Genomic DNA, 20846 nt, shown 5'->3' on the forward strand with positions numbered 1-20846 from the left:
GAGAAACTAGAAGGAAAAAGGAATATTGGGAGCTGGGGGCAGAGCACCATTCACGGAAGTTGACTGTCCCAGCCCCAGGTTCTGGCCCCACTGGGACACTTGCCCATCCCCGGAGAACCCCCCCTCCCCACCCCCGGTACAGATGAAAGCTTCCAAGACAGGGCGTAAGGCTGAGCCTATAACCTGTCCCCAGGGACGCAGGGCCTCTAGCCGGGAAGGAGCAGCAAGGCAGGGCCTGACTGAGCTCTCTAGGTCACCTGCCCTTCCTCTCATCCACTTCACTTTCCTGCTGTCACACATCAAGTTTCCTTCATCCTGAAGAGCAAGACCGGTATTCCTAACAACCTTTCCCTATGACATCCAGACCTGTCTCTACTTCTTCACCTCCCATGTGCTCATCAACCCTCTGCTAACGCTGATGACATCACCAAACACCAATTGCCACCACCCCTGGGGGCCAAACTCTGCTGCCTCCTGTTTGGCTTCACCTACACCCCGATCTTCCAGCCGTTCCCTCCTCGACTCCCACACCCCTCCCTGCCTTTATGCCGGTGCCTCTGACACCATCACCTGTGTCTCTGAGTCCTCCTGTCTCATCCTTGCCTCGTCCCCCCCTGTCCACTGCGGGGCCAGTCCTTGCGCCTCCTGCCTCTTCACTGTGCCCTCCACCTGGGGCTTCACGTCTACGCCCAGGACTTCTCCTGGCTCCCTGGGCTCCCTCCAGCCGACCTCGGCCGAGCTGCAGACCCACCGAACCAGCCGCCCCCATCTGCTGCACTCCAGGCCCCCTGGCACCTCGAACCCAACGTGTTCACAGCTGACTCATCTCCCCACCTGTTCTCCTCCAGGATTTCCCACCTTGGCAAACGGCCAAGGTTTCTTCTACCTTGGGAAGCAGCGTACATGGCTCCTGGGGGGTGGGGAGGAGAGGGAAGGGAAGGAGTGGTAGGCATAATGAGGTTTGTGGGGATGTCAGAGATGAGCGCCCTCCATCTGGGGCCTCATGGCTAGGATTCTCTTCCTTGAGCCCCCACTCACCCCCACTTCTTTCCCAGCCTTGGCCTCACCTACCTCACTCCTGGTGCCCTCAGCTTCGGTCTCGCCCATGTCATCCCTGTCCCCCAGTGAGCCGTGGGTTTTGCCTGTGCTGTGCCTTTGCTTATGTTTCTCTTGGCTCCTGAAATGTGCTGGGGGCTTGATCGGTGTTGACGTCAATGCTGGAGACTTGCTGCCTGGGGCACATGCAGGGATCCAAGCACAGAAGGTCCTTTTGCTGGGACTGTCAGCATCTCACTGGGGTCCAGTCAATGCTAGAAACCAAAGGGCTCTCTTCCATCCCAAGGCCCCTCCCCATCCCATCCACCAGGAAACACATTCCTCACATCTTGAAAGTCCTAACCTCAAGGTGCATCTCTCACTGCCAAGCAGGTGGCTAACCTCTGGGGAGCACGTGCACACAGGTGGGGTGAGGCGGAGAGGGGAGGCGTCCTTTTGGCACCGGTGGGGGCAGAGGAACGGGGGAGCTGCTCCTCTCAAGATTCTCTCGCTTGGTGGGGGAGGGGGTGCATGAGGATCACAGCAGAGCAGCCCCTGTCATCCAGATAAAGGGCTGGAAGGGACCCAAGGAAACCTGCCAATCTTCCTAGGCCGGGCCTGTGAGGGGCGGGGCGGGAGTCCCCACCACACTCCCATCCATCCCCCGTGTTGTGCCTCTCCCTGCAGACGGTAAATATTGGTGTTGTGACTTCATTAATAAAGGCTTCTGTGAGCCTGAAAAACATGGAATCAGGATGAACTATTTTCTGAGCTGCCGGCTTGCCAGGTTTGCTAATTTGGGAGTTTTTGGGCCCTCTCCAGGGAACAAACCAAAGTTTCTCTCTAAGAGGCACAGATGCAGCCGGGAAGGGGAGAAGAAGCCGAGGAATGATGCTCCCGTCCCTCCTCGACTGCTCCTTCCTCTTGGAGATCAGGGCCCTGCAGGTGGACAGGTGCACAGGGGCCGCTTGGCCAGGCTTCCCCCGAATAAGCCTGGCGGTGTCAGGTCCTCTCCGAGGGGCTGGCCTCCCAGGCCCTGCAGAGTCAGACGGCTGAGGTACTGATGACAAGACAAGCCCACGCTGCATGTGGCTTAAGTGGAGGGAACACGGGGCAGCTGTTCTTAACTCCCGGGGCCCAAGCCGTGTGCCTCAGCTTCAGGGAATGATCTTTACGCTCCTCTCGTCTGTGGAACTTTCCGAGATTAGTCCCCACGGCTCCGTAGCTGCATGGCTCGTGCTCTTAGCATCTCTGCACTTGGTTTTCACCAACTCCTGCTCAGGGGTGCTGTGATTGCTTCCCATGGGGCTTCACGGAACCCTTGCCTCAGGAACTGGGTTCTGCCCAGGAGGGAGCCAGGCGGGGGCCCGCAGGCCTCTGCTGGAGCCCCTGCTCCCGGGCAGCCATGCGGGGGGAGGGGCAGGGAGGCCAGCAGGCTGAGTGGTGCAGGCCCAGCCAGCTTTCCTGTCAGACAGGCGCTGCCAATGCGGAGCCAGACATCGGGAACAGGTTTAACCAATTACCCGAGCGCCCCATCTGCTGTCTGGGGTGTGTGTGAGGGTGAGTGCATGTGAGGGTGTCTGGGAGTGTCTGGGAGGGCTGTGGGTGTGTGTGCGCGAGTGTGACTGTGTGGGTGTGTGTGGGCGTGCGGCGGTGCACGTGGGCGGGGCGTGCCGCCTGTCCCAGTCATACCCCCTCATTTGTCAGGCTATGGCCACCAGCTTATGGTCTTGTCTCCCCAAGACCTGGGGGTCTCCCTGAACCACCCACCCAGCACCCCAGGCTCTCATCCCCTACTCCCCTCACCACCACTCTCACGGCTTAGGAGAGCCCGGAATCACGCCTTCCTTCAAATCACACGTTCAGATGTCCTTTCCCATCAGACCACACGGTCTCCCTACTCACTCACTCAATTTTCTTTTACATCCATGCTTTGACCTCCTCACAGGGCGCTCCTGGCCGCAGGCCCATCTGTTCTCTCTCCCACATCCCCTGGTTCCACTGTTCCTTGGTTGCACCTGCCTGGCAAAATCACAGACTTGCTTGAACCTGTTTCTCCATCTGCCCTTGCAGCTGAGTCTGTGAGGACAACAGGGAAGCGTGCTGGATGGCACCCTTGAAGTCCAAGGTCCCAGCCTCAGTTTAGGCCTCACCCCTGTTGATAAATCCACTCCTGTTCTCCACAGGGGATGTCTCAAACAGTCACCCTTCTCCTCAAACCGTTTCTCCTGCTTACCCTCAACAGAGGACCTTATTTCCATCTGCAGAGGGACATGAGCAGCTCTGGAAGAGAACACCTTCATATCAATCGGGGGCCAGGAAGAAAGAGATAGTCTCTTCAAATGGGGCAGTCTGGGGAGAGTTGGATAAAGGAACAATTCACAAATTTTGGGAACCCAACAAGAGATGTTGTAGTCCCCCTAGGCTAAGGACAGTGGCCCACAGCCCTGGGGGCCTGAAGAGGCAGGGGCAGTTACCGGAACCTGGAGGAGAGATGGATGGGGATGGCCCCAGACAGGAGCTGTGGCCTTCAGTAGCGGGAGGCCCAAGGATGCGGGGGAGGCCAGGGGAATGAATCCCCCAGTGCCACTCTCCTCAAATCCTTCACCGGGGTCTCCCAATCATAGGAGCCAGATGGCAAGTCCATACGAGTCAGCCTCCCAGGACAGAGAGCGGGTGGAGAATGGTGCAGGGTGGATCTGAAGGGGCCAGGCAAGCTAGCCTCTTACCCCCCAACCTCCCAACCTCAAACCCACACCACCTCCGTCCAGCCTATCCTCTCCACCTCCTTCCTGTTACCCCTGAGACCCTTCTCTCCTTCGGGCCTGTCCCTCTCCTGAGACCTCACTTCTCTTTCCTGCTTCCCCAGGCTCCTCCCCTCTCACCCGTTACTGTTCACATGTCTAAGTCTTCCTTCTGACACCTTCCCTTAGCCCCACATTGTGCTGCAGCCATTGTCATGTCTCAATGACCAGCTCACAACCCAATTTCTTGGAAATTCTTTGTTTTACAAGTTATTGTACACTGGCAGCCAGTCGGAGTCCTACTAACTTCTCAGCCCGTGGACATCTGGCTTTTGCCTGACCACACTCCACAGAGACTGTTCTCTCCAGGTCCTTCCAGGGGACATGCTATGTGTCCATCTTCCTTCATCTCCCAGCACCTGTTCAGTATGTGGACAACCTCCCTTACTGGAAGCATCTTCGTCTCTTGTCCTCTGGGATAGCACGTTCTCCTCATCTTCCTCTTACCCCTGGCATTAGTGTGCTAGGGCTGGCTGGGCAAACACCACAGACGGGGCAGCTTAAACAACAGTAATTTATTTTCTCACAGTTCTGGAGGCTAGACGTCCTAGCTCAAAGTGCCAGCAGGGTTGATTTCTCCTGAAGCTTCTCTTCCTGAAGATGGCTGTCTTCATGTTCACACGGAGTGTCCCCTCTATGGATGTGTGTGTCTACATTTCCGCTTCTTATATGGTCACCAGTCTTCCTGGATTAGGCTCCGCCCTCATGAGCTTGTTTTACCTTCTTTACCTCTTTAAAGACCCTTCCTCCAAGTACGTGGCATTCTGAGGTATTGGGGGTTGGGACTTCAACATTCAAATTTAGGGGGACACAATTCACCCCATAACACCTTTCTTGTGGCTGAGCTTCTTACCAGCCTCCTGTCCCCCCAGGCCTCAGAGGTGGGGGCTCCTCGAGGTTCCATCTCAGGTCTCCCCCTTCCCAGCCCCCGTACTTCCCCTGGGTGCTTGCTGCTGTTCCTTTAGCTCCAGGTGCTCTCAGTAAACGGATAACACACCAAGCTACATATCCAGTTCCCACCTGCCTCCTGAGCTCCCATCAAGCACACCCAACTCTCCCTGACATCTTGACATGGGCTTCTCACAGGAACCTCTAATAACCTGTAAAACAGAATGCGTTCCCTTCTCTGCAGATTTGTCCTTCCTTTTCTGCCCCTTGGCTCTGAGAAATGACACCACCATCTATGCCCTCAGCCACCTAAGCCAGGAACCTGGGGCCATCTCTGACTTCTCTCTGCCACCCTCTCTACCACCAATCACCAAGAGCTGAGCAGTCCTGAATCTTCATTCTCTCCACCCCCATTCTCCCACTTGGTCTAGGCTCCATCTTCCCCCACCTTGACTCTCTCCTGGTCTCCCCAGCAGTCTTGCCTGTGTCCAGCATACATTCTGTTGCCAGATGAATCCACTTCCCTACTTAAAGCCTCCAGTGGCTGCCAGCTGGCCCACTTATATCTCGAATGTCTTGTCTTGCCCCCTATTCCCTAATGCAGTCCACCCCCAGACTGAGTGAGGGCCCTGGTGTATTGTCCCTCCCTTTGCCATGCTTACATGTGAAGAGGAGGAGAACTAGCTCAGGTGGCCAGGGTCTGATAGCAGCTTCCTTCCCTCACTTCCTCACTGGATTCGTATGGGGTCCTCCAGGGGGGCAACTGTATGTCACCCATTTGTCTACCTTCTTTTTCTCCTTCCTTTTTACCCTCCCACAAGGCCCAGGGAACTGGGGTGAGGTTGGGCCCCGGATTATGAGAAGATGTCCTTATCATGAAGTAGCCAGGCTCTGAGCTTAGACAAGTTTTGCAGTAGCTACCTTAGAGTGGGGCATGAGAAGTGAATGAACATTTTTCAGCCACTGCCCTGAGAGATACCTGGTACTGCAGGGAAGCAAGGGCACATGGAGGTTAGCCTTTCTGGGAGCGGCGGAGACTTTCCTGTTTGAGGGGCTAATCAGTGGCAGGGGTGTGGGTGAGATGGCAGGAGCAGCAGCAGCTCTGGGAGGCTGAGGGAGCTCCATTCTGAAAATGACCCTGGGCCTTGAGAAAGGGTCACTCATCACTGTCCTCATCTCCTAGCATTCTGACCCTCCTTCTAACCATGGCCTGAGTGGGAGGAGGGAGGCCCTAGGGGCCAGTGGGTGGGGATGGGGCCAGGGTAAGCCACATTCCTGGAGTGTTAATGATCTCCGGGCTGGGCAGGAGCTGAGCCCCCAAACCAGCTTAAAACAACAAACAGCTCCCAGGAGGGATTTTTGTCTGTCTTGAGAGTCAAGGATTTCCGCCCGGATGGGGGCTGTGGCCAGTGGGGCTCTTCCACAAAGAAATTCCCCAGAGACCAGAAGCCCCATGACCTAGAAGTATTGCTTTGAGGACAGACCCCTCCCCCCTCCCTTCCCCACCTCCCACTCTCCTAGGGAGGCCCAATGCCCAGGTAAGGGGAGGCAGCAGCCCTCCTGACACGTGGGAGGCACGAGAGAAGAGTCTGGGTGTGTTCCTCACCTGGTCTCTCCAGCCCTTACAGCAGCCCCGCAGGTGATGCTGTTCTTGGCATTTTATAGCTAAAGACACCATGGCTGTGCTAGAGAAGATGCTCCACAAACAGCTGATGGAATCAGCGCGTCAATAAAGGAAGTCACAGTCACGCTGGGGCCAAGCTGGGGCTGGCACCTGGGTCGGCCTGACCCCAGCCACGGACCTCACCTCTACTACATGGTCCCCTGGCATGGGAGGCCATCGGCTGCTCCTTTCAGGGGTGGAAGAGGCTTGGAGGTCCCGGAGAAGAGTTCAGGTCTCACTCCCCCAGGAGTTCTGGGGGCTGCCTGGAGGAAGAGGAGCCAGCACTGTCAGGAGGCAGCTGAGGCCTGACCCTGAGGGACTGTAGGGCAGCTAGGAAGGGGCAGAGCTCCTGGGGCTAGTGCCACACACCCTGCAGACATTGTGACCTTTCCACTTGGCTCAAACCTTGCCTCCCTATGAAGCGTCCGTCTCTGGGCTCCCAGGCAGTCCAGATCTACCCTCCCCCCTGCACTCCCCCTCCCAGTCCCCTGGGGATCAACAGTACAGAGAATCTACCCGAATCCCTGTCCACTCAAGTTCCTTGCACGGGGCCCTTAGCGAGTGCTCAGCAGCTGTTCCGTAAACGGGGTCCTTCTGCAGAGTTCAGCCCACCCCCTCTGTCCGGCTTCCTGCCTTCACATGCTCTTCCATCCTTCCCACTCCTTTTCCCTCTGCCCCCCGCCCCCCGCCCCCCGCAGGCCCGAGTCCTCCCAGAGCTTGGGTCGGCCCCTTCCTCAGGGGGCCTTCCCACAAAATCCTCAAGCAGCCTGGCTTGTCCTCATTGTGCTTCTGTACCCCTCTCGCTCCCACACACAATCCACAAAGCCAAGCCCCGAGGCTTTAAATCCATCATTTATTGCCCACAGCTCATTAGTATTACATAAATCAGAGATTGAGAAATTTTCTGAGAAGGTTAAAAAGACACTGCAAAGTCTCCTCGGTGTGGCTAAGGCATGTGCGCTGGTGCCTCACTCACACCAAGCCAGGGGCTGGAAAACCACCTTGCCTCTGGCCTCTGGCCTCTGGCCTTTCTTCTCTCAGGACCCCACCCCACTCCCAGGCCGGGGGCTCTGGACAGAAAACAAGCCAGCTCACAATCAGGAAGTAGAAAGGGGGCTGTCAGCCACCTCGACCCAGCTGCTGTCTAGACATCTTGGGCTTTTGGTCCCCGCACCATCGGATTGTTCTCTGGAAATGGGAGAAGGGCATCCCCGAGCCTGAGGGAATGTCTGAAGTGACCAGGAGAAGGTCACTTGTGACAGGAGAAGGTGGGCCAGTACACCAGGCCTAGAGAACCGGGGTGGCAGGGGTGCCCTGTATTCTGACACAGCTGGCCCAGCTACCCCCTAACTGTGGGGCCCGGGCCAGCCTCCTCCCCAGTCGTGAGCCAGTCTGCCCACGACGCCTCCCTTCCTTTGGCCTCAGCTGAGTGGGGGATGGATGTTGGCCGAAAGTTTTCCCTCGTGGTGTTTTCCATAGCCAAGCTAGGGTTTATCTAAGCAGCATGGCACACCGGGCCTCTACCATCACCCTGAGTTATACAGACCCTCTGCCAATCCCCTCCCCAAAGAGGAGTCCCCTTGGCTCACCTGAAAGTGCATGTGGGAGTAGGACCAGAAATCATCCAGGAGACAAAGTAAGTCAGTTATGAGATGCCAAGGCCACGGGGCCGGGGCTGGGGTGGGGCTGGGCCGGGGCAGCCAGCACGGTGGCGGCGGGGGGGGAGAGTCAGAGAGACCCCATCTCCTCCAGGCCTCCAGAGGGGGTGGGAGTGGGGCTGGGGAGAGCAGTTTTGGTCTTGAGGTGAAGTGCGCAAGAACAAGACCCAGTGAGAGGTGGGGCAGGGTGAGCTAGAAGAGAGCTTTTCAAAAGGGGACCCAGACATGCCCAGCCCGCCATTGGCACAGTCATATTATGGCAGGATTAGCTCAAAAATACTTGCCCCTCTAACACGGTGACAACCTTTCCCTCTACCGTTTTGTTCTCCCTACTTGTTCTGCTTTTCACCCTCTCCTGACTGGGGGGCGGGGGCGCGGTGCTGCCTCCTCAGGACAGTGCGGGGCGGGGGGGGGGCCCTCAGGGCATCATCCTGCAGAAATAGCAGGGCCTGGGGAAGTGCCTGAGAAGCGAGGGCAGCAGGGGCTTCTGAGGGGTGCCCGGTGTCAATGCCTGTGGCAGACCCACCTTACCACAAGCACCCCTGCACTGAGGAGGGTGAGGGCCGCCCATGGCCACACCCTCGCTGCCCTACACTGGCCTTTTCCTGCACCTGTGTTCACCTCCAGCCACGTCTTTCCCCAGGTGGAGTCACCAGGGGAGGGGAGGCCTGAGGCTGCAATGTTGAGGGCTCCATTCCAGTTGAGGTCGGGGGAGAGGCCAATGAGGCCCACGCTTCCCCTTTGTTTGCCCTGTTCACCCCCACCTTGCCCCGCTTTCTTCTGCAGAGCCCCGGCAGACCTCTCCTTTTCCTGGCCCACGTAGGAGGAGATAGGAGCCAGCAGCAAGTGGCCTCGGAGGCCAGTGCAGGGTGAGAGGTGGCACATGGGTGTGGAGCCACACGTGGGTGCAGCCACCCTCGCCATCTCCTCCTTCAGAACTGAAAAGTGTTTGGCAAAGGTCAAGTGTTCCCAGGATGTGGGCTCATGTACAGAAAGTTAAGGTCCAGGTTCTGAGGCCAACTGCTGGCCATTCCCAAAGGGGCCTGCCCCTTTCCCAGTCCAGTGTCCACATTGGGGATGTGCCTGGGATGACCGGCATCTGAGCGGGACAGGCAAAGACGAGGTCCAGCTGGAAGAGCCGGTGGGAACCCCTTGATCCAGTCCTCTGGTTCCGGACAGGGAGTAGAGGCTCAGAGAGGGGAGTGGGCTCCTCCAAGGTCACACAGCCCATTCGTGCCATAGCCAGAGCCTGCAGTTCCTGGCTTGAGGCTGACTCTCAGATAGGTGCCTAGAAACCTGGCCTCCGCCCTCAGGCAGAAGACCCTCCCACTCAGGAAGCGGTGGGATGGGGCAGACGGCCTGGGGGGGTGCTGAAGAGGCCCCCCAGACGGCAGTCAGCCCGGCTCCAGCTCCAGCCCCACCCTCAGCCCAGCTTCCAGCCTGGTGACTACAAGGAGGATCTTTCTGCAGAGGTCAAAGTGCAGGCCCACAATTCCAGCCAAACATCATTTCTTCTTGGGGCTTCTTGCCTGGAGCTGGGGTCATTTCAGGGGCCTCGAATGGATCAGCAGGGTTCCACGAAGGGTGACCCCAGCCCCACGCACTGGGTTTCACGCAGAGGGATTGGTTCTGCAGGTTGTGGCATGGTTGAGGACCAGCCACGCTCAGAGCCAACTACCCACAAAATCTTGCAGAGGCCTCCAGTGCTCCTGACTCCCTGGGCCACCTCCTGAGGACCTCGGTCATAGCTGCTGGTTCATCCTGTGAGGTGTAGACTGCCTCCCCACCACCTGCCCCCAGTTCAGCCCAGCCCAGCCCAGGGAGCCACTGGGCCTGGCCACCAGAATCTCTTGACTCTCCCTGCCCCACTGCAAACTAACCAGCCCCCAGGCCTACTCCTGCAGCCCCCATCAGTCAGCTGCTGTGTCTGGGCAGCTGCAACCAAGGCTCAGACTTGATTCTGATAAAAAATAAAAATAAAAAATAAAACCAAAGTATAAAAGGATCCTAATTCTACCCAGTGGGCACTCTACAAATTTTCAGCTTCACACATAATTGTGCTAAGTAGAGTTTTGACAACCCCACGTAAGGCCCAGAAATGCACTTGATTGTTTTTTACAGGAAATGTGTCAGAATTCCTCTCCCGTATGTTAACATGTGAATAGATTAGTCTCCCTACCACTGTGGGTCCAGTGCTCCCCCAGGTGGCTCCGGACCAGACCCAGAGCCTCCGTCCTGCCCCCAACTCCCCCCCCCCGGCCTGGATCCTGCTCCCGCCCCAGGCCGGCTGGCCACCACTCACAGCCCCTTGTTGTACACCACTGTCCGACTACTCGTGGCCCGGGCAATCTCAGGCTCTAATTGGGATGTCTCAATCTGAGGAGAGAACAACAACAGAGAAGAAAGGTGGGGGGGGGCAGGAAGAAAGGGGTGAGCTTGGAAGCTGGGAGTAGCATTAGGAGAGCCCTGGTACCCACAGTTCTCCCCCTCTGCCACCTACTGACACATCCTTCTTTCCCGCCCTCCTGCCAGGGGCTACAGTATCCCTTCCCATCTAGGTCTTGTCTCTTCCTTTGGTGGAGCATCTGTGTGGGTGACTGTCATACACGCTGACCTTCGAGTTGCATCTTCCTCATCTCCGAGGGCCTTGCTCACTGCACTGCACCATAGCCTCGGCCTGGTCACCACCACCCAGGGCCGCTCCACCCACACCCCTGAAATCCCCCCTCTACCCTCTTGGCCTCCACAGTCCCCTTATCTTCCAGTACCCCCCTCACTCTCTGTTTTTAGACCACAACGACCTCAGGCCCCACACTCCTGCCGACAGCTCAGTCTTCACACCCACCCCCTCTAACCTGGACACCAGGGGCCATCACTCCAGCTAATCCCTAGCCCAAAAGTCTTCCCGTCCTGAATGGCAGAAACCCAACTTTGGAGGAACTCAAACAGGCATCTACCTTCTTTCCACTTGAATCTTCCCAGGAGACCTACTGGAGACCACTCAACACTCACAGTGCCTGACTTTGGCGGGACCCCCACAGTGACCAGCAAACCTCTCCCTGCCGACCACTTCACCCAGTCGGCTCCTTCTCCCATTCTCCACAGAGAACCACCTTAAACCATCCCCGTCCTCCTCAGCCACCCCACCCTCATCTCCCTACTCATCCTGAGCACAAGCCTTCTTTCTACTTCAGAGAAAAAGCAGAAGACAACAGAAGGAGCCCCTCAGCATCCTACCATCAAACCCATGAACTCCCTGTCCACACTGCTCCACACCCACCCTCCTGCCACCCCCCCAGAAGGCAAAACCTCCTGAGGCCCGCCTCCCCCACACCCACTTCGGGAGCCTACTCCCAGACTCTCCTCCCTGTGTCCCACCTTCGCAGTCCACTGACTCTTGACCATCCGGCATTTCAACACTGACAAGAACCTCCCATCTGATAAAACGTCCCATTAACCCCATGTCACGCTCCAGCTACCGCCTGGTCTCTCTCCTCCCCAGCAACCACATTTCTTTAAGGCACTGTCTCAACTGGCCTTTTCCACCTCCTCACCTCCCACTGACTTTTCAACCCACAGCAAATCTGGCTTCTCTTCCCACCACACTCCACAAAAATCCTTCTTTCCAAGTTCACTGCCACCCCCGTGCTTTGTGACATCCACTGGACACTTGTCAGGGTCGCTGGGGCTCAGCCTGGCTGGGCCGTCTTCCCTGCACAACCCCCGGGGGTGAGTCAACCCTCCTGGTGACGCCCAGATCTGAGGGGTCCCCCGCCATGTTTCTGCCGTGAGTCCTGGGCCTGCGGGGACTGCCTACTATACCTTCTCATGGGTATCTCACAGGCACTGGAACTCAACCCAAAAATGTAAATCGCAACTGAAGTCGCCATCTCCCCCTGCCCCACCCCAGCTCCCCACACCACCACCCAGTGGTGTCCTGGGACTGCCTCACCTCCTCTTTGCTTCCTTCCCCTTGAGTCCCAGCCACCCCAGCCCACCCCCACCTCAGACAGTGGGAGCCTTCCCCACCGCAAGTTGGGCCACCCCTCTGTTCCTTATAAAATGGCTCAATGACCCCTCTGCCCTCAGGGACCCAGTCTAGACTCCCGTGCTGTCCAGCCCCTGCCTAGCTCTACCCTGCCTCTTGGACTGCAGACACCACACCCACCTACTTATTTCAGGGCCTCAGATCCACCAGCCTTTCCCCAGCCTGACTTTTTGCCTGAGCTGGCCCCTCTGTCACCACCTCTCCTCCTCCCCCTCCCCACTCTCCCTCTTCTTCCTGGGGGCTTATCTTCCACATGGCAGCTTTAGACATCTTCCCTCCTCCGGCCTGGGTGCGGCCACTTCTCCAGGCCCCCACAGCTCCTGGCACTTCTTATATCCCCCTTGTGTCACTTGTTGCTGAGGCTGACTGTCCACTCGTCTCCCCCCTCTCCACTTTAGATCACAAGCTCCGGGAGGCAGCAAACGTGATGTGCGATCGTGTTCATGCCTGCATCCTCAAGGCCTAGTGCCAGTGCACAGGAGGTATTCAGTAAGTGCTGAATAAATGAATGGGAAGAAGGGAGGCAGAAGGTACTGGGAGGAGACGGTTCCCCTGGAGGCTCTACGGCGGCCCAGGTGTTGGTCTGCAGCTCCAGGGACTGAGCCAGGAGGGATGTCTGAGCCCCCAGCCTGAGCGAGCCGGAAAGGGAGGTGCTACCTCAGTGAGGGGGGCCCGGGCCTGCTCTCCACCCTGGGCTGAATCAAGGAAGAGCGGGGCCTTTGTGGCTTGGTTCAGCAGAACCTGTTCCCAGGTAGGTGCTCTAGGTCAAGGCATGGCAGCCCTGAAGGGCAGGCAGAAGCTGCCATAGACCAGCGCTGCCTTCAAAGAACCCAGTCGTGCCCGGGCCCCGCACGTCAGAGGCCAGGCAAGAGGGAGTTCAGTGTGGACCGGAGCTGCTGGGCATGGTGGAGTTCCTGGGGAATGGGGACCCTTCCCCTGCAGTCCATGGTACCCCGATACCCAGGTTCTGGCCACTGGAGAGGGCCAAAGAGACAAGAGCTAGGCTCAGGGCCCAGGCTTCTTCCCCACCCCCTCTCCTCAAGCCACCTCTTCCCTCCCCACCCCTGCCGGCCTCCGAGTCCCCTCCACCCCACCAGTTCCCCTCGTCCCCATGCCGCCACTGACACAATGCACAGCGCCCACGCTTAAAAATCTAAATGCTTTTGAAAATGTTTAACCTAGTTAGACAAATTAGCAAAAATTTGTGCAAAACAATTTAGGTATTTAAAATATTCAATGTTTTTAAAAAACTGGAAAACTGTTCTTAGCTTTCAGCTGCAAAAACCAACAAAATATAACATCCCAGCAATCTTACCATGAGGTGTAACATAACCCTTCGGGAAAGCTGTTAAACAGCTACTGAGGCATCCTGGGAAATAGCACTTCATTTATTCAAATGCACATATGTCAGGCTTTTGCACCATATGTCATTCCAAGCTATTTACAGTAATAATTAAATCTTAATCAACGTTTAACCTCTGTAAAATGTTTGAAGAATCCTAATCACCCTTCAGACTGCACTAATGAAGGAGAAATATATAAACATAAAAGGAAAATGATGCACAGATATCACACTGGAAAGAACAGTAATTGCAAAATTGTATTTCTTTTAAATATAATCAGTAAATGATGTAAAGTAAGCCAAGGAGTATTTTAAGTTAAGACATCTTGGATGTCAGAGGTGTGAGCAGCTAATTTTGTTCTGCTACCCATAACAGATGTAGCATATTTTATTTTAGTGCCATTATTAGCAACTTCCCATGCCGGCTTTCACCGAATCACCGAGGCCCGCATTAAAACCGGAGAGGCTGCTCACCACCACGCTGGAGGACCATGGGCCAGGGCCACGGCCCACTGGACCCACTCGACCCGCTCCCTGGAGAGCGCTGGCCCGCGTGCAGACTGAGGCCTCGCCCTCCCAGCGGGCGCTGTCACAGACCCAGCCCCCCCCCACTGGGGTCCCCACTGTGCTGAGGGCAGAAGGTAGGAGGGATGGGGGGGGTATTTGGGCAGAGGAAAGGCTCTGGGGAGGGGAAGGTGGCTGAGGTCCTCAGGAGCAGAGGCTTGGGGACAGAGTGGCATTCAAGGCTTTTTCTCTCGTTTCAATTTAATCAGCCCTCAAGTCAGACGTCTATGGCTGCCAGCGCCATCCACCAGGGCTGGGCACACAGAGATGGACAAGGGATCTCCTCCACGCCCTTGAGGAGCTCAAAGTCTAGGGGAGGAGTCACATAGGAAAGCACATGGATCCCAGAGAGACGAGGTGCCATGGAAACTGGGGAGGGGGTGGGGGTTACCATGTATTGAGGAAGGAATAAGGAAGAAAGACTTCTCAGAGGAGGTAGGCCAGGAAGAAAATGGAGGATGTTGATATGAGAGGGCAGGAGAAGTTTGGTGGATGAAGGGAGAAGCATCGGCTGGCCAGCACGGCCTGTCTGGTGCGGACAATGTGGTGCACGTAGGGAACGTGGCAGGAAATGGAGGTGGGGTTAGGACAGGCAGGCCCTTGGAGGCCACACGAATGTGTCAGCGGGGTCCATGGGGAGCCACGGGAGGATTCTGAGCAGGGGCGGGCCATGATCCAGACTCTGTTTTAGGAATGTTTCTCTGGTGGCTGTGGATGTGGAGGATGGACTGGAGGGCAAGCGAGGGGGCAGCTGTGGAATGAGAGGTGCCAGGTCCTGCCCTATGATGCTGCCAGCGGGGCTGTGAGGAGGGTGGCACTGGGATCCTCTCTGAAGAGAAATCCATAGGAGTTGATGACCAATCCCATGTGGGGGTGAGAGGGAGGTGTCGAGGATGACTGTGCGTTGGATGACTCCTAATTCTAGCTCAGGAGCTGGGGTGGCTGGTGACGCCGTTCTGAGGCAGGGAATGCGGGAGGAGGACGGGTCAGGGTGGGAGGGTGACAGGCTCAGGCTTGGCCATGTTGAGACCCCCGGGTGCAGACAGGACGTGGGTTCTGGAGCTCTGGGCAGGGGTCTGGGCGGGCCAGCAAGCCCGAGATGTGTAAGCGCAGCCAGAGTCCCCGGAGTGGGGGAGCTTGCCCAGGAGAGCAGATGGAAGGGGAGGGCGCCAGGCCTGGAGAACAGGCACATTTGAGGGGAGGGTGAAGGGAACAAGCCCATGATGGTGGCCTTGAGGGACCAGCCCAGGGAGCAGAAGCAGTGACAGAGGGTGCCACAGCACCAGGCCACGTGGGTACCAGGCAAAGAGTTTTCTGAGTGGTCCCAACGAGGGCTGAAAGGCTTCGCAATGGGATTTGGTGACCTCCAGAGTCCAGATTTCCTAATCCCAACTCAGTGCGGGCCCCAGGCACTCGCCTCCATCCTGGACCAACTCAACCGGCGGTTCGTTTAGACCCTCGAGCCCTGCCTGGGGCTGGGGCAATGGTGGCTCTCATGGGTGTCAGGACCACTGGGGGAGGACCCCGGGCCGCTTGAAGATCACCTCTCTGAGGTGTGGGGGTGCTGGGTCTCCCCCACAGAAATCACATCCAGGACTCCGCTGATAAATGGGTGTGATTCAGCTATGGGGTGAGAGCACACGAGCACCCCGCTGCTGCCTCAACCAGGCACGGAGACAAACGGGGTGCCCCTGCTGCTAGGGGGGCTGACGGATAAGCAGCGGAAGCTGGCTTTACGTGCCATGGAGGTGGGGTGGTCACAGAGACTCACGGGTGGCTTGTGGAGTGAGGGAGGTGCCGAGGCCCGGTAAGGGGAGTGGGTACAGCCGGGGGGCCACCAGTAGCAGCCCAGTAAAGGCTGGAGGCCCCCGGGGTAGTGGGCTGAGGGCAGGGGCCTGGTTCTGACGGCAGACAAGCTCTGAGGGGCCTCCTCCAGGGAGAAAGTGATGAGGAGAGAGGGGGCTGGGCAAGGAGTGGCCCCAGGGGGACGGGGTGACCCAGCCCCAGGCAGGCAGCGGTGGGCAGGCAGGAACCTATAGGTCTCTCGTTCATCTAGCAGACACCACCTTCCCAAGCACCCAACCGACAGTCAGCAGGGGATGGGCAGCCAGAGCCCTGGAGGGTGGGGGCTGCAGGGCCCAGTGAGGAAGCTGAAGTTCTCGGCACTGTGTGATCGTCCCCCCAGCCCCAGGACTGGCAGGGCCAGGAAGCTGTGGGCCTGCTGGGGACATGCCCCACCTGCCACGCGAAAAGCAGTGTCACCCTGCTAACATTTCCTGCCCCATCCGAGCCCCCACCCCATCCTCCACACTCAGGCAGACACTGCTGCCCCTCACAGCCGATAGCCCCCAACTTTTGGTTGCATCTAAAGTCAGTGGCAGAAAACATGAAGTACCATGTCCAGGAACCCCAGCCTCCCTTGAGCACCCCAGAGTCCCGGAGAGCAGCCTGCTAGGGCCTTCCTGGGTGGCGCAGGAAGGGTTAACCCTGAGCTAGCTGCCTCTGTCTCCTGGCCCATTAGGGTGGGGGGCCAGAGTCAGGAATGCATGGGGGCCACCTCTGCCTCCCAAGCCTGGGAGCACACACACCTGCGACCAGCCCCAGCAGATAGTTTACATATTTGAACCTGGAGCTAAGGTGCCGAGACATAAACAGGAAACTGGATCCCTGGCCTGTGCCCCATTCTCAGGGGCTTTTACCTACTACAAAGAACTTCCTCCTCCTTGCTTTTCTGCCTCCTTTTCAAAGGCATAGGGCTGGGGGGTGGGCTGCTCAGTGTGACCCTGTGACTCGGCTCAAAGCTGCCTCCTGCCCCTGGCCAGGGTTCTGGGCTTCTGAGCATCTGCAGGTGGTGGTGACATTGACATGGGGTCCAATGCCCAGGCCGGCACCTGATAGACTGTGTGCCTGAGGCCCCCTTCAGTCCCGGAACCTACTGGGCCACACACCCCACCCTCTCTCTCTGGGGCTGAGCCGGCCTCAGGTCCTGCGGAGACACATAAGTCCAGGCCCCATCTTTGGTGAAGCTGTCCCACGTGTCCTGGAGGGCAGGGGTGTTAGGACAGGGCTGGGGAGCAGCTAAGGCCTGAGCCCAGACCCCTGGGTCAGGCCTCTGATGTTGGTTCTGGGGCTCCCACTGCCTTCCCAACAAAGGTCACATTCCCTGGCTGGACATTAAAGGCCTTCTGGGACCTTCTCCAGGTTCCTCACCTACTGGAGGCTCTCCATGCCCAGTACATTGTATGTTTAGCCTGCGAGGCCTGAGTCCAGCGATATCCTAATCCTCTAAGGCTGCCTCCTCCAGGAAGTCTCCCCTGACCTTCTCAGACCATATCCACTGCTGCTGCCCCTGGTGCCCCTGGCACTTATTTCTCATCTCCTTCACAGACCCCAGTCCCAGGCAATTTGTTCACTAATCGTCTGTGAATACAGCAGTCCCCCACTTACCCCAGTTCAAGCCAGTAGGTCCTTGACAAAAGTCTAATCCAATTGAACCGAAGCTCCCCAAACACAGGAATCCCATCTTACACTCTCCCATCTCCCCTGTGCAGTGTGCACTCAGGGAAACCTCAGACCCCCTCCCCATTTTGGAGCTTTGTACTGCTCCTGGGTGCCCCCTGGTGGACCAATCTCAGAATCATTCTCTGTCCTCCATCATTTGGGCTTCGAGGCCTCAGTTTCCCTGTATGTGTTGTGGGAAGATTTTCTACTTCCAGGGACTGAGATGAGGATAGTATCAAGAAACAGGTGTGACAGCCCTGTGGAAACTGGAAAACCTGTGTGATGCTGCGTAAGGAAGGCCGGACCCCCATGGCTATCCTGGAACCCAGGCCCAGTCTTGCTCACTGGCATCCCCTTGTGGTTCACAAGGCTGAGCCCTTGCTTGTAAGCCAGGTGTGTCCTATGCTGCTTCTCTTTTGATCGTTTCAGCAGGAGCTTTGCAAAACCAAGCCTCCTCCCTCCCTGTCCTGAATTCAGCGGGGCTTTCTAGAAGATCCTAGAAAGATCCAGGAGGGATAGGCTGAGAGGTGGCCCGGCTGAGGCCTGTCACTAGGACATGTGTGTGCATGCTCGTGTGTGGGCCTGTGTGCACGCGCAGGTTTGGGCCGGGGGTGTGGGGAACAGGCAACATGACAGGTGGCGTTGGCGTTCCTGGGCTCTGAGTGGCTCTGCCATTCCCATCCATCCCTCCTGGGGGGTCCTGTGGGCAAACTCCAAGAAAGCAGCGGGCGGGGAGGCGGCAGATTTCTGACGGCAAAAATAGCCCGCTTTGGAGTTCAGTAGAGACTGATTAAACCAGTAAATGAGAAAAACCCCAAACAAACATCTCCAAGCAAAGTGGGAGATGGATTTGAGATGAGAGGGGACGAGGCCCCTGCTCTGGGAGAAGGTGAACATCTGCGGACTCAGGAGGGACACAACGCCCTCTAGACTTTGCCTCTGGCCTCACATCAGGACTAGAAGAGCAGGAGAAGCAGGAACCAACAAATCCAACCAAAAGCTCTGTATTAGGTGTTGACGGAGTGCTAAGTCGCAGCTGTAGGGACACCTATGTGTTGAGAGAGGGAGAAAGGACTATTGACCTGAGGAGGTAGGTGGAACATAGGAAACACATGTCACCAGAGTCTACATGTGTGAGGTGAGACAGATCTTAATGGGGCTCATCAGAGAGGACTTCCTGGAGGAGAAGTCATTTCTAGAACAGCTTGAATGTAGAACTGAGCTCATTCCCAACTCTTTCCCATTCTTGGTTGGGAGTTCAAATGCCTTCTCAGAGAAAGAGAGGCAAGTTGGGGGAGACATTTGCTTCTGGTGAGTCACAGCTTCCAAGCCAAGCTAGTTCAACAAAGCTACCATTTTCCTCAGAGCTGATGATGGGGAAAGAGATGGAAGAGATTCTGGTGTTCACTGGGGTTACCCATATTCTTTTCCCATATAAGGAGGACATGCCTCTTTGTTTCTTAACTCCTAAAGCTGGCAGGGGGACCAAAGATGGACAGGGGATAGGGAATGAGAAGGGGGTGGCCGAACTTAACCAGGTCATCTACAGCATGGATGTGGCCTCTAAGAGCCACCCTCTGGGGTCAGGGTGAGATGTGGCTTGTGAGTGGTGTGAGGACATGATGAGGGCCTTCGCCTTCTTCAGATCATGCCTTATAGTGTCCTGGACCCTGTGAGGCTGAGGTGAGGAGAGGCTAACCTGGGGAGTGGGGTTGGCAGGGTTGACAAGGGAGGCTCTGAGCAGAAAGCCCTGGGGGCCTCTGATGATGTCTTTTCTTCCAGTCAAGGCGTTTGGCAGAAGCTGCAGGGGCAGAGGGAGGGTGAGGGAGGGGGTCCCCTGCTGAGTTGTCAGGGAAGGCCAAAGAGCAAAGGCCAACAAACCAACAACTACAGGGCAGACCAACAGAGCAAACAGGCCCGACAGGATACAGCCCTAGCTACCGGTGAACCTGACGCCTGCCTCCCACTCGGCACCAACAAAGCCGGCGCAGGGAAGAGGGACACACACACTTAGCCCTTAGCCCTGCAGAAGCAGCCCAGAGCTCTCTCCTCCACCTGCAGCCAGCCAGAGCACAGAGCGCCTCTTCCCTGTGCCCCCATTCCAGTCCCTATTGCTGCTGGGAGACCAGAAGAGTAGAGGGAGGGTCCAGGGGCCACCAGGAATGTCCCCAGGAAGGCGAGGCTCTGCCCATTAACCGTTTGGCAGCATTCTCGAGTCATGCCAGGCCCTGGGAGGCGGCTCTCAGAGGGCATACCCATGCTGCAGACAAGACACCTGAAGGTCAGCTCCTGACTTAGGGTCACACAGCCTGCTGTCAGCTCTTCTAACTCCAGAACTCAGGCCTGGTCTTGTGGCTTCACTTCTAGAGCCCTAATGGGCAGAGCCAGGAAGAAACGTAGCTCTACCACCCAATGGCGGGGGAAACTGAGGTCTTGGAGGTTAAGACCAAGGTCACATGGATAGTTGAGGCTGAGGGATGCCAGCCAGAGGGGAAGAGGGTGGACCTGGGGGATGTGGGGTGACCCCAGCCCCAATCCCACCTACGGACAGGGCAGAGCCCTCAGCGACCCCCTCTCTCTCCCGCACACCTCACTCATCCACAGAAAAGCCCCACCTTTTCCTGTGGACACATTTCAACCTCACCAAATCAGCTAATTATTGACAGTTGGTGAAGAGGAGATTTCACTTTTTCCTCCTGTTAAACTGCTCCTAATTAGTTCCCTGTTACCACGGCTGGCTCGCCCGCCCGCCGCCCGCCCGTTCGCGCAGTAATCCCGCTGCACAGTGCCTCATTAACCTTTTGCTCCTCTCCTGCCGCCTGCCAACAAGATGAAGACAAAAACAGATTGTCAAACAATGGCTGCGGCTTGTATGTGCAGCCCCGTTCCCCAGCCCCTGAGCTCCTGGGGGAATAGTGGGGAAAAGAGAGGGGAATGGGGTGGGGGGGGGAGCCCGAGAGCAATCGAGGAAGGGAGAAAGAGGCACAAAGGCAGAGAGACAGAAACAGGCAGGGACACGGGGAGAGGACTTGGCCAAGGTACTGCTTCTTGCTCCAAGGAGACATGAGGTTCATTAAATGGGATTGGAAGCACTCCCAGGTGGGGAACGATGGTGTCGGAGTTGGAGGGACATTCACCATCCCCTGGTCCAGCCTCCCGTGGCAGCCAAGCCTGTGAGCATGAAGACTGGACCCTGGACACCTCCCTCTTGGGACCTGGGACACAGAGTGTGTGTGTGTGTGGGGGGGTACGCATGTATCTGGGGGAAGACAGAGATGACCACATTTGCTGGAAACCAGGGCCCCAATCTCCAGAGAGGGCATGGCCAGAAAGGCCACCACAA

At 57.2% G+C, this 20846-nt stretch overlaps 1 protein-coding gene across 5 annotated transcripts in view; it reads right to left on the reverse strand.

Annotated features, from left to right (window-relative positions):
• Positions 1-7226: 7226 nt before the first annotated feature.
• Positions 7227-20846, reverse strand: part of SFXN5 (sideroflexin 5) — a 110854-nt gene continuing 97234 nt past the window's right edge. For all 5 annotated transcript variants that reach the window (XM_034659350.1, XM_002914877.4, XM_034659349.1 and 2 more), the window contains one exon: positions 7227-10424. In XM_034659350.1, the coding sequence (XP_034515241.1) occupies positions 10406-10424 (19 nt within the window). In that variant the 3' untranslated portion in view covers positions 7227-10405. The remainder of the gene's footprint in view (positions 10425-20846) is intronic.

Source organism: Ailuropoda melanoleuca, chromosome 4 (genome assembly GCF_002007445.2).
Source record: "Ailuropoda melanoleuca isolate Jingjing chromosome 4, ASM200744v2, whole genome shotgun sequence".
In the NCBI taxonomy this organism is placed as follows: domain Eukaryota; kingdom Metazoa; phylum Chordata; class Mammalia; order Carnivora; family Ursidae; genus Ailuropoda; species Ailuropoda melanoleuca.